The 13,423-nt window shown below is 38.0% G+C and overlaps 1 protein-coding gene across 5 annotated transcripts in view; it reads right to left on the minus strand.

Moving 5' to 3' along the window:
• ANKS1B (ankyrin repeat and sterile alpha motif domain containing 1B) overlaps positions 1-13,423 on the minus strand; it is a 1,075,523-nt gene that overhangs the window by 907,149 nt on the left and 154,951 nt on the right. For all 5 annotated transcript variants that reach the window (XM_047066127.1, XM_047066126.1, XM_047066125.1 and 2 more), the window contains exon 2: positions 4,243-4,323. In XM_047066127.1, coding sequence (XP_046922083.1) covers positions 4,243-4,323 — 81 coding nt within the window. The remainder of the gene's footprint in view (positions 1-4,242; positions 4,324-13,423) is intronic.

The following is a 13,423-nucleotide window of genomic DNA, read 5'->3' on the forward strand; positions in this document are numbered from 1 at the left end:
TTTACCTCAAAAGCAAATTTCCCTATAATTGAATCATAACCGAAGACATTTATTTTGTTCTATCCAGTAGTCTAAATAACTCTGAAGTAAACACAAGTCATTTTTATATGGATATAGTAGGAACAAACTAATGAAATTCTCAAATTAATTAAGGCCTTTTTTATTTCAGACTTTCTTGAAGATTTTACTTCTCCTTAACAGAAACAAAGTTGCAAATGTATTCAACATGGTCAAAAGACTCTAGGACATACACTCCATTTTATAGCTGGAGCTTCTTTTTATACTGAATTCAGATTTCCAGAGAAAGTGAATAAGAGCAAATTTTAACTAGTTAATACCCTTATCCAGGAAAGAAGCAATTATATCCAAGTTATTTCTAGGTTATCCAAAGAGAAATTTCATGGACCAGACTATATAAATTTTTAGAGGAAGTTCTCTCCTTTCATTAGAAAACCTAAGAAAGAGTGAATCAAAAGTACACATAGCTTACCATCTGGATTCTAGATACAATTTGAGATACAATTTGGATTTCAGATAATGGAGTCTAGAATCCAAGCATTAAATATTCAAAGAATGAGGCAAGAACAGAAAATACTTAAACCCCACACATATCAAAGACACATATATTTCAAAGATATAAACGTAACAATTTAGTGCTGACAGTTTTCAAAACAGCATCCAAGAATCGCAACGTGCCCAATATAGTTTAATGAGATGAAACTTAAGAAAAAAAGGAAAGGAATAATTTGCCAAGAAGAGGAGAAGTGAAATATGAATACAAATGTTTACTAAAATTTTATAGTGAACAATAAGATTATTATTTAAAAAAAAGAAAAGATGAGAAAAAGAGAAAAGGGAAGGACAGAAGAAGGAAAAGGAAAGAAGAAAGGAAGGGTGGGAAGAAGCGATAGAAGGAAGAAAGGAAGGAAAAAGGGAAGGAGGCAGGGAAGAAAGAAGTGATGGAAGGAGGGTGAGAGACAAGAAGAAAGGCAGAAAATCAGGCCAGCTGGCTGGCTAATGTCTACTAGGAAGAGAATTAAGAGAACCAAATTTGTGGCAGAAATACATACATGAGAGAGAAAATGAATCCTCCATATTTTAAAAAAGAAAAACAGAAATAGGTCTCTTGCCTATCTACTGAAATAATTTATAATCATTGCTAGTGGATTTTGTTCTACTGACGGTGGGGGTTTTTTTCTATCATTTGAAGATAATAATTTTCTAATCTGCAATTACAAATGACCCAGGAAATCACTAACAGAAGTACATTTTCTATTGTGTCTTGATTTGGCTAAGTGAGATGAATTGTTCATTATGAAACAATGTATTTCAGGTATAAGGTCCTATTCTGCTTGAGGATTAACTAGAGTTGATAAACAAGAGCTTCCAGTAAAACATACAAAATAAGAGGATATAATATGGGCATAATTTGCTGTACGAAGGCTTAGACCATATGTTGAGGGTAAAGGAAAAGCCTGTGTTCAAAGGAAAAGAATAAACTACAGAACCCTGTAATAATACTTCTAGCTCTATGATTCCATGAACTTTAGCCTAGAAATCATAATGTTTTCAGACACAATTTACAGATGATGGCTACAACAACAATAGCAACAAACATGGAAATGATGTGTTTCTGTGCTGACTGCTAACACATGCTTGGGAAGAATACAAAATAATCAATTGCTCATTACCTTGCTAAGTGAGAATAGCAAAAGCAAAGCAAAGAGAAAACATTCTTCTCTGGCTCTGAGATATATTCTATGACATTTTTTCTCCTTCAAATATATTTTCTTAAACCAATATTAAAATTAGCATTCTGTATGAACACACTAGTTGATGGGAGGCAGTCCAGAAATAGACAACAGAACAGAGGAAAGCAAGCAAGAGTTTAGGAAACTGATGTGCAGAGTCACAAAGAGAAGATAATGTACAGTATTGGCAAAGGCATGCACTTAGAACTAAAACACTTAAACTCAAGACACAGCCCCACCTTAATATCTAAATGACCACTATGTCATTTATCCAGAATGCTCTTGTTTCTCCATTAGGGGAGGGGGTTTGGGTTGAATAAATCATCTCTAATTACAAAAATCCATGGGTAATTTAAAGTCCGTAAATCTTACACTCTAGATGGAAATGTAAATTTCAGAATTTTAGCATCACAGTACATAACTGAGCCACAAATACCAAAGCAGTGTATCATAAAATGCAACCATTGAAAGGAACAATGAGAAACATCCAGCCTATGTATTCAGTACACTGAATTCAGCACTAGATGGGTTAATTAAATGGGGAAAGGTCACATACCCAGCAGAGATGGGAAGATGGAATCAGAAATTTTCCTGCTTTTTTCCAATGCCTGTACAATGACACTGAGAAAATCTTTCTAGAAAATGTTAAAAAGATGGGATCTTCATATAAAAGCAGAGATATATAATTCTCAGAGAATATCTGCAATCAAAGAGATCTTAAAAGATATCTAGTCAAATCACTCATCTCTTTATGGTCACAATCTTAATGATTGATATTCAATTCACTTAAATTATCTTTACTTTATAAATTGCTAATAGAAACAAACAATTATGCAGTGGGCATAGGGAACCATATCTCAATGGTTAGAAGTTAGAACTTCATAGGTCATCATGTATGAACAATAACATTTCCTAAACATGGAAAATCATGGAGGAATATGAATGCTAATCCATTTTGAAATATTATTTTGAGAAGTACTTATAATGACAAGCTATGATAGAACAAGAAAAGCAGTATAGCTCCAATGCTCAGGCCTAAGATCCTCTGTCCATTAGATTTGATAGTCTTTCCAGTTATTTTCCCAACTGGAATTTCCTCTGAATTAGGAATGACAATTAAGATGACCAAAGAAAACATCAGCATTGTATTTCTTGGGCTGATTTCATTTGCTTTTATTCCTGATGACCCAGGTACAAAGAAGAAAAAATAGTAATTCCTTTAAAATATTCAAATGATAGCAATCTGAACACATGAATTCATCAGGACAACAATAAAGTTTGAAAAATATCCAGCAAATAAAAGGTGCTAAGTTACATGGTATAAGATGATTCAATACAGACTAGGGAGTGGATAAACAGAAATGTATTTTGGGAATTCTAATACTAAGAATCCAAGTGACAAAACATTATGATTACGTATATAATTACATATGCGTAGATATAGATACATCTCCATATCTAAACAGAATGATAATGCTAGGTTTCTGCAATAAGTTTGAAGATAAAAATATCACAATGATAAATGGCAAAATGATAAGTTTCTTGTGTAAAAACTTTAAGTCCATAAAATGTGATCAAGTGTGACTTGATCCTGTGTCTCAATTCATAGAATAAAAGAAAGGTTAGGTGGGAAAGCAAAAGGTAACCAGCATTTTTAATTTTTTTTTTTGTATCTAGCATGTTTAAGGCAATATTATCACATCTAAAAAACTAAAGTGAAATGAAATGATCCATATCTGGGAAGACTAATTTGGGCCATTAGAGCAAAGGAAAAACAGATAAGAAAGACTGACATAAAAAGAATCCCTTTTGTTCTACGATGGGGGAAGACAGGACATCTGAATCATTCAAAGGACTCCTCACACTGTGACTCTGGCACAAAACCATAAGGTAAAGTAGGTCAAATACTAGAAATGAAGTGATGGTTATGGTTACACATTATTTCATTGTCCATATTGTAGGCTATCACATTACTGAAACATAATTCCACAGAAAGAAATTAAAAACCAGAAAGACTATCTTGAGTAACAAAGAAAAAGCATTTTAAGTAAATGTGAAAGATTTTGAAGTGGTTCATATAAATGCCTGTGACTCATATTCATAGTAAGAATCTATCAAGATTTTACTCTTGGTGAATACTCCCCATGTTTGATAAAGACACCCAAAAAAGGTAGGGAGGCATTAATAACAGGTTTTATCCCATTCCTTCCCGTCAGTTATGCATAACTAACATGTCCTATCACTTCTTTCATTCTCTTTGTGTGGTATTTGACTATTTTACAACAATTCTCTCAGTTTACACTCTGCACATAATCATCCACAGCAACATTCCTACCAAGTTTAACTTGTCAGTGTTGCCCCCTGGTGCCTCTTCAAATTCACCTAAGCCCAAGGGACTCCTGGCAACATGAGACAGGTCTCATCAACATAATAAAGTTCATCACATGTAACTACATACACAAGGATTCTAGTCCAAATAAGGAGCACTTACTTATGTCCATTTAAGGCTGCATGGTGTAAAGCAGTGTAACCCGAACTGTCTGTGCAGTTTACATTGGGGCCTCGCCAGATGCTGCAAATAAAGCACAAGTGCAGAGTTAACAGTTAAGCAGAATCGTGCTTTGAAAAACAAAGAAGCCTGATAGTCCCACAGCCAGCAGCATGTTGCATATGAAAATTTTAGTCATGTAGAAAATGAATGCCATCTTTCATGTATTCTCCTTGGAACAATAATTTATTTGATGTAGAGAAATTATTAGTGAATGTAGGCCTACTGCCATGTAATAAAATCTGAATACAAAAATTCCCTATTACTTTATTTCATTACTTAAATATTGGAAGCAATTAACACTCAGCCACTGTAGTTTATACCAAAGAATAAAGATTCATAACACCTGCCTCCTCCCTTTTAACACAACCCTTCTAAGATGGCAGAGATTTATATAAGTTAAAAGATATTTCTGCATTATGGGAAGAATATATAAACTCTTCTTGCTATTTAAACGCTACCAAGAAAATAAGTATTTCATACTTGAAAATATAGTTGAAGATTTGGACTGCTGTAAACCAGAAGATTCTAACAGTTCTAAAGTTATCATTTTACAAAACAACATATTTTAGAGATAACGTAACTACATAAAATAGCCCATTTTATCCTGACATTATTACTATAGAAATATTTTTAGCTTTTGAAAACATAAGGAATTGAAAGCCACTTTTCCTAAAGTAGACCAAAAAATTACTTTATCTGGCATTCATGACAATATTAAAGCCCTCAAAACTAAGGTCTAGAGAGCCCCAGGGAAGGTGGCAGAAGAGGACCCTAATTCACCTCCTCCCACTGATATAACTAGATAACACTCACATCAGCACAAATAATGTAGAAAATGATCCAAAGACTGGCAGAACAAACCCCACACCTAAATATCAAGGAAAGGTCACATCGAATAGGGTAGGAAGGGCATACATACAGTAGGGAGCTAAACCCCTTGGGTCTGGTCACCAGAGGGAGGGAGCTGCAACACAGGCATGTAGAGAGGTGACAAAGAGACTATCACAATGGAAAGCCTAGGAAAGACAAATCCCCACAGCATTTAGCTTTGAAAATCAGTGGAATTGAATTTCATGAGTTCCTGTAACAAGCAGGACTTAAAGCCTGGAACTTAGAAATCAGTGGCTGGGCTCTGGGAGAGCAAGCACAAAGGGTGAAAGGAAAATGAGTCCCTGCCCTTAAAGAAACACACAACAAATAGTTCTCAAAGACACCACTTAGAAGCAGCAGTTTGAAAAACATCTGGGGTGCACAGGAGGGAGAGTCAGTTATTAATTTCAGAGTTCCTGAGGGACTTCTCCAGGAACAAAAGAGCTGGCAGGTGCCATCCCCCCCCCCACTCCCCAGCATAATCACATAGCCTTGTGCAGTGGCAGAAACAGCAGGGTGCATGCATTCACTACTTAGTGCTTACACTGCACCCTGCCCCCTTTTAAAGCCACACTTGCCTTAGGTGCTGCAGATCCCCTCTCCCAGACATTGCAAATCTTGCCAACACTGCCTCCCCCAACCTACTGTGGAGGACCCTGGCACCTTGTTAAAACTGCAACCCTCACCTGCACACACTGTGGAGTTCCCTTGCCAGCCTGAGTCTCTGCAGCAGCTACATGTCCCCTGTGGAGGAGGACAATTGCCACCTCATTATAAGTACACACCCTGCTCACTACTCTCAAGAGCAAGAGACTAGTTGACAATTCTAACACAAGGAAACAGACAAAAACAGGCAAAATGAGAAGACAGAGGATTATGTCCCAAATGAAACAAGAAGACAAAATCACAGCAAGAGACATAAGCAATAGAGGTATATGTAATATCCTGAAAGAAAATTTAAAGTAATGATCATAAAGATACTCACTGAACTTGAGAAAAGAGTGAAGGACATCAGTGAGACCAGACTCTTAACACAGAGTTAAAAAAGAACCAATCAGAGATGAAGAAAATAATAACTGAAGTGAAAAATATACTTGATGGGCACCTGGGTGGCTCAGACCATTAAGGGTCTGACTCTTAATTTAGGCTCAAGTCATGATCCCAGGGTTGTGGGATCAATCCTCACATTGGGCTTCATGCTAATCATGGAGCCTTCTCAAGATTCATTCTCTCTCTCTCTCTCTCTCTCTCTCTCTCTCTCTCTCTCTCCTTCTGGCCCTCTCCCCTGCTCACATGCTCTCACCTTCTTGAAAATAAAAAAAAATTATTCTATTAGAATAAATAGGCTAGAAGAAGTAGAGGAATGAATTAGCAACCTGGAAGAAAAAATAAGGGACAGTAATCAAGCTTAGCAGGTGAGAGAAAAAAGCTGCAAAATGAGAGTAGACGGGGAATTCAGACACTCCACAATCATAATAATATTCTCATTAGAGGGATACCAGAAGGAGAAGAGAAAAAAGGGGGGGCAGAAAATTTATTTAAAGAAATAATAGCTGAAAACTTCCCTAATATGGAAAAGGAGGAAGAGAGTTACCCAATAAAACCAACCCCAGGAGGTCTATACCAAGACACATAGTAATTAAACGGGCAAAAAGTAGTGATATAAACAGAGAATTTTAAAAGCAGCAAGAGAAAAGAAGACAGTTACATACAAGGGAAACTCCATAAGGCTACCAACAGATTTTTTAGTAGAAACTGTGAAGACAAAAAGGGATTAATATGATATATCAAAGTGCTGAAAGGGAAAAATCTGCAGCCAAGAACACTCTATCCAGGGAGACTATCATTCAGAATAGAAGGAGAGATACAGAGTTTCTCAGACAAAGAAAAAAGAAAAAAAAAAGGAATTGATTACCACTAAATCAGCCCTACAATAAATATTAAAGGGGATTCTTTGAGTATAAATGAAAGACCATAAGTGAGAGTGTGAAAAGTAAAAAACACAAAAGCAGTATAATAAGTATATTTGTAAAATTCAGCCAAAGGATTCACAAAATAAATTGTTGTAAAATATAATACCATATATGTGAAATATGCTGGAGAGGGGAGTAAAGAATGGGTTCAAACTTAATCAGCCATCAACTTCATACAGACTACTATATGCAGATGTTATATACAAAACTAACAGTAACCAAAAATCAAAAACCAGTAATACATATATAAACAATAAAGAAAAAGGAGTATCACTAAAGAAAGCCAGTAAACCATCAAAGAGAGAAAGAAAGGCTCAGAGAAAACTACCAAAACAACTATAAAACAAGTAACAGAATGGCAACAAATACCTATTGATAATTACTTTCAATGTAAATGGACTACATGCTGCAAAGACATATGGTGACAGAGTAGATTAAAAAAAAAAGATGAATCTATATAGTGCCCTACAAGAGACTCACTTCAAGCCTAAAGACACCTGCATACTGAAAGTGAGGGGATGGAGAAATATTTATCATGCAAAACAATGCTGGGGTAGCAATACTTCTATCAGACAAAACAGAATTTAAAATAAAAACTGTAAAAATAAACAAAGAAGGGTTCTATATAATCATAAAGGGAACAATTCAACAAAAAGATATAAAAATCATTTAAGTATTTTTGCACCCAACATGGGAGAAACCAAATACATAATACAGTTAATAACAAATATGAAGGGGGTCACCTGGGTGGCTCAGTGGGTAAGCATCTGACCTTAGCTCAGGTCATAATCTCAAAGTTCGTGAGTTTGAGCCCCACGTTGGGCTCTGTGCTGATAGAGTATGGAGCCTCCCTCAGCTTCTGTGTCTCCCTTTCTCTCTGCCCCACTCCCCACCTCCCGCTCATGCTCTGTCTCTCTCTCTCTCTCTCTCTCTCTCTCTCTCAAAAATAAATAAATATTTTTTAAAAAAAAAGGATAAAAAACCATATGATCATTTCAAAAGGATCAGAAAAAGCATCGGACAAAGTACAGAATCCTTTGTGATAAAAACCCTCAACAAAGTAGGTATAGAGGAAAAATACCTCAATGTATGAAAAACCCACAATGAACATCATACTCAATGGTGAAAAAATGAGAACTTTTCCCCTACAGTCAGGAAGAAGACAAGGATATCCACTCTCGCTTTTATTCAACATACTATTGGAAGTCTTACCCACAGCAATCAGACAACACAAAGAAGTAAAAGGCATCTGAGTTAATAAAGAAGAACTAAAACTTTCAATATTTGCAGATGACATGATACTATATATACAAGACCTGAAATACTCCACCAAAACCTAGAATTGAAATGAATTCCATGAAGTCAAAGGATACAAAATAATATACAGAAATCTGCTTCAATTCTATACACTAAATATGAAGCAGCAGAAAGACCTATTTACAATAGCTATTAATGACTGCACCAAAAATAATACAATACCTAAAAATAAAATTAACCAAAGAGAGAATGACCTCTACTCTGAAAACAATACAACACTGATTAAAAAAGGATCAGAGGGAAGATGGCAGCGTAGGAGGACACTGGGCTCACCGTGTACTGCTGGTCACTTAGATTCCACCTACACCTGCCTAAATAATCCAGAAAACCACCAGAAGACTAGCAGAACGGAGTCTCCGGAGCCAAGCGCAGACGAGAGGCCCACGGAAGAGGGTAGGAAGGGCAGCGAGGCGGTGCATGCTACACGGACTGGCAGGAGGGAAACGGGGCGGAGGGGCGGCCCGCCGGCCAAGCAGAGCCCCAGAGTCTGGCTGGCAAAAGCGGAGGGGCCAGACGGAGTGTGTTCCGACAGCAAGCGGGACTTGACATCTGGAAGGTTATATGTTAACAGCTCTGCTCGGAGAGCGGGAAGGCTGGAGGACAACGGAAGGGAGAGTTGCTGAGCCCCGGGACGACAGAGCGCAGTTTGGCGGAGAACAAAGGCGCTCGCCAGCGCCATCTCCCTCGCCCATCCCCCAGCCAAAATCCCAAAGGGAACCAGTTCCTGCCAGGGAACTTGCTGGCACCGTGCAAACACCCAACGCTGTGCTTCTGCAGATCCGCACCTCCGGCAGCGGGTCTGACTCCCTCCCGCTGCCACAGGGACCCTCCTGAAGTGGATCACCTAAGGAGAAGCGGGCTAAGCCTGCCCCTCCCGCCCCCATGCACCTTGCTTATCCACCCCAGCTAATACGCCAGATCCCCAGCACCACAAGCCTGGCAGTGTGCAAGTAGCCCAGACCCGCCATGCCACCCCACAGTGAATCCCGCCCCTAGGAGAGGGGAAGAGAAGGCAAACACCAGTCTGACTGTGGCCCCAGCAGTGGGCTGGGGGCAGGCATCAGGTCTGACTGTGGCCCCACGCACCAACTCCAGTTACTCAAGATACCACAGGGGAAGTGCCCTGCAGGTCCACACCACTCCAGGGACTATCCAAAATGACCAAACGGAAGAATTCCCCTCAAAAGAATCTCCAGGAAATAAAAACAGCTAATGAACTGATCAAAAAGGATTTAAACAATACGACAGAAAGTGAATTTAGAATAATAGTCATAAAATTAATCGCTGGGCTTGAAAACAGTATAAAGGACAGCAGAGAATCTCTTGCTACAGAGATCAAGGGACGAAGGAATAGTCAGGAGGAGCTAAAAAATTCTATAAACGAGCTGCAAAATAAAATGGAAACGACCACGGCTCGAATTGAAGAGGCAGAGGAGAAAATAGGCGAACTAGAAGATAAAATTATGGAAAAAGAGGAAGCTGAGAAAAAGAGAGATAAAAAAATCCAGGAGTATGAGGGGAAAATTAGAGAACTAAGTGATGCACTAAAGAGAAATAATCTACGCATAATTGGTATTCCAGAGGAGGAAGAGAGAGGGAAAGGTGCTGAAGGTGTACTTGAAGAAATAATAGCTGAGAACTTCCCTGATCTGGGGAAGGAAAAAGGCATTGAAATCCAAGAGGCACAGAGAACTCCCTTCAGACGTAACTTGAATCGATCTTCTGCACGACATATCATAGTGACACTGGCAAAATACAAGGATAAAGAGAAAATTCTGAAAACAGCTAGAGATAAACGTGCCCTAACATATTCAGGGAGACCTATAAGACTTGTGACTGATCTCTCTTCTGAAACTTGGCAGGCTAGAAAGGAATGGCAGGATATCTTCAATGTGATGAAAAGAAAAAATATGCAGCCGAGAATCCTTTCTCCAGCAAGTCTGTCATTTAGAATAGAAGGAGAGATAAAGGTCTTCCCAAACAAACAAAAACTGAAGGAATTCGTCACCACTAAACCAGCCCTACAAGAGACCCTAAGGGGGATCCTGTGAGACAAAGTACCAGAGACATCGCTACAAGCATGAAACCTATGGACATCACAATGACTCTAAACCCATATCTTTCTATAATAACACTGAATGTAAATGGACTAAATGCGCCAACCAAAAGACATAGGGTATCAGAATGGATAAAAAAACAAGACCCATCTATTTGCTATCTACAAGAGACTCATTTTAGACCTGAGGACACCTTCAGATTGAGAGCGAGGGGATGGACAACTATTTATCATGCCACTGGAAGTCAAAAGAAAGCTGGAGTAGCCATACTTATCTCAGACAAACTAGACTTTAAATTAAAGGCTGTAACAAGAGATGAAGAAGGGCATTATATAATAATTACAGGGTCTATCCATCAGGAAGAGCTAACAATTATAAATGTCTCTGCGCCGAATATGGGAGCCCCCATATATATAAAACAATTACTCATAAACATAAGCAACCTTATTGATAAGAATGTGGTAATTGCAGGGGACTTTAACACTCCACTTACAGAAATGGATAGATCATCTAGACACACGGTCAATAAAGAAACAAGGGCCCTGAATGCTACATTGGATCAGATGGACTTGACAGATATATTTAGAACTCTGCATCCCAAAGCAACAGCATATACTTTCTTCTCGAGTGCACATGGAACATTCTCCAAGATAGATCACATACTGGGTCACAAAACAGCCCTTCATAAGTATACAAGAATTGAAATCATACCATGCATACTTTCAGACCACAATGCTATAAAGCTTGAAATCCATCACAGGAAAAAGTCTGGAAAACCTCCAAAAGCATGGAGGTTAAAGAACACCCTACTAAAGAATGAATGGGTCAACCAGGCATTTAGAGAAGAAATTTAAAAATATATGGAAACAAACGAAAATGAAAATACAACAATCCAAACGCTTTGGGACGCAGCGAAGGCAGTCCTGAGAGGAAAATACATTGCAATCCAGGCCTATCTCAAGAAACAAGAGAAATCCCAAATACAAAATCTAACAGCACACCTAAAGGAAATAGAAGCAGAACAGCAAAGACAGCCAAAACCCACCAGAAGAGAAATAATAAAGATCAGAGCAGAAATAAACAATATAGAATCTAAAAAAACTGTAGAGCAGATCAACGAAACCAAGAGTTGGTTTTTTGAAAAAATAAACAAAATTGACAAACCTCTAGCCAGGCTTCTCAAAAAGAAAAGGGAGATGACCCAAATAGATAAAATCATGAACAAAAATGGAATTATTACAACCAATCCCTCAGAGATACAAGCAATTATCAGGGAATACTATGAAAAATTATATGCCAACAAACTGGACAACCTGGAAGAAATGGACAAATCCCTAAACACCCACACACTTCCAAAACTCAATCAGGAGGAAACAGAAAGCTTGAACAGACCCATAACCAGCGAAGAAATTGAATCAGTCATCAAAAATCTCCCAATAAGAGTCCAGGACCAGATGGCTTCCCAAGGGAGTTCTACCAGATGTTTAAAGCAGAGATAATACCTATCCTTCTCAAGCTATTCCAAAAAATAGAAAGGGAAGGAAAACTTCCAGACTCATTCTATGAAGCCAGTATTACTTTGATTCCTAAACCAGACAGAGACCCAGTAAAAAAAAGAGAACTACAGGCCAATATCCCTGATGAATATGGATGCAAAAATTCTCAATAAGATACTAGCAAATCAAATTCAACAGCATATAAAGAATTATTCACCATGATCAAGTGGGATTCATTCCTGGGATGCAGGGCTGGTGCAACATTCGCAAATCAATCAACGTAATACATCACATTAATAAAAGAAAAGATAAGAACCATATGATCCTGTCAATCGATGCAGAAAAGGCATTTGACAAAATCCAACACCTTTCTTAATAAAAACCCCTCAGAAGGTCGAGATAGAAGGAACACACTTAAAGATCATAAAAGCCATTTATGAAAAGCCCACAGCTAACATCATCCTCAATGGGGAAAAACTGAGAGCTTTTTCCCTGAGATCAGGAACACGAAAGGGATGTCCACTCTCACCGCTGTTGTTTAACATAGTGTTGGAAGTTCTAGCATCAGCAATCAGACAACAAAAGGAAATCAAAGCCATCAAAATTGGCAAAGATGAAGTCAAGCTTTCACTTTTTCCAGATAACATGATATTATACATGGAAAATCTGATAGACTCCACCAAAAGTCTGCTAGAACTGATACATGAATTCAGCAAAGTTGCAGGACACAAAATCAATGTACAGAAATCAGATGCATTCTTATACACTAATAATGAAGCAACAGAAAGACAAATAACGAAACTGATCCCATTCACAATTGCACCAAGAAGCATAAAATACCTAGGGATAAATCTAACCAAAGATGTAAAAGATCTGTATGCTGAAAACTACAGAAAGCTTATGAAGGAAATTGAAGAAGATATAAAGAAATGGAAAAACATTCCGTGCTCATGGATTGGAAGAATAAATATTGTCAAAATGTCAATACTACCCAAAGCTATCTACACATTCAATGCAATCCCAATCAAAATTGCACCAGCATTCTTCTCGAAGCTAGAACAAGCAATCCTAAAACTCATATGGAACCACAAAAGGCCCCGAATAGCCAAAGTAATTTTGAAGAAGAAGACCAAAGCAGGAGGCATCACAATCCCAGACTTTAGCCTCTACTACAAAGCTGTAATCATCAAAACAGCATGGTATTGGCACAAAAACAGACACATAGACCAATGGAATAGAATAGAAACCCCAGAACTAGACCCACAAACGTATGGCCAACTCATCTTTGACAAAGCAGGAAAGAACATCCAATGGAAAAAAGACAGTCTCTTTAACAAATGGTGCTGGGAGAACTGGACAGCAACATGCAGAAGGTTGAAACTAGACCACTTTCTCACACCATTCACAA

Source organism: Lynx rufus, unplaced genomic scaffold (assembly GCF_022079265.1).
Source record: "Lynx rufus isolate CCGP_SWC_20201006 ecotype Redwood Valley unplaced genomic scaffold, mLynRuf1.p SCAF_7, whole genome shotgun sequence".
Lineage (NCBI taxonomy): Eukaryota > Metazoa > Chordata > Mammalia > Carnivora > Felidae > Lynx > Lynx rufus.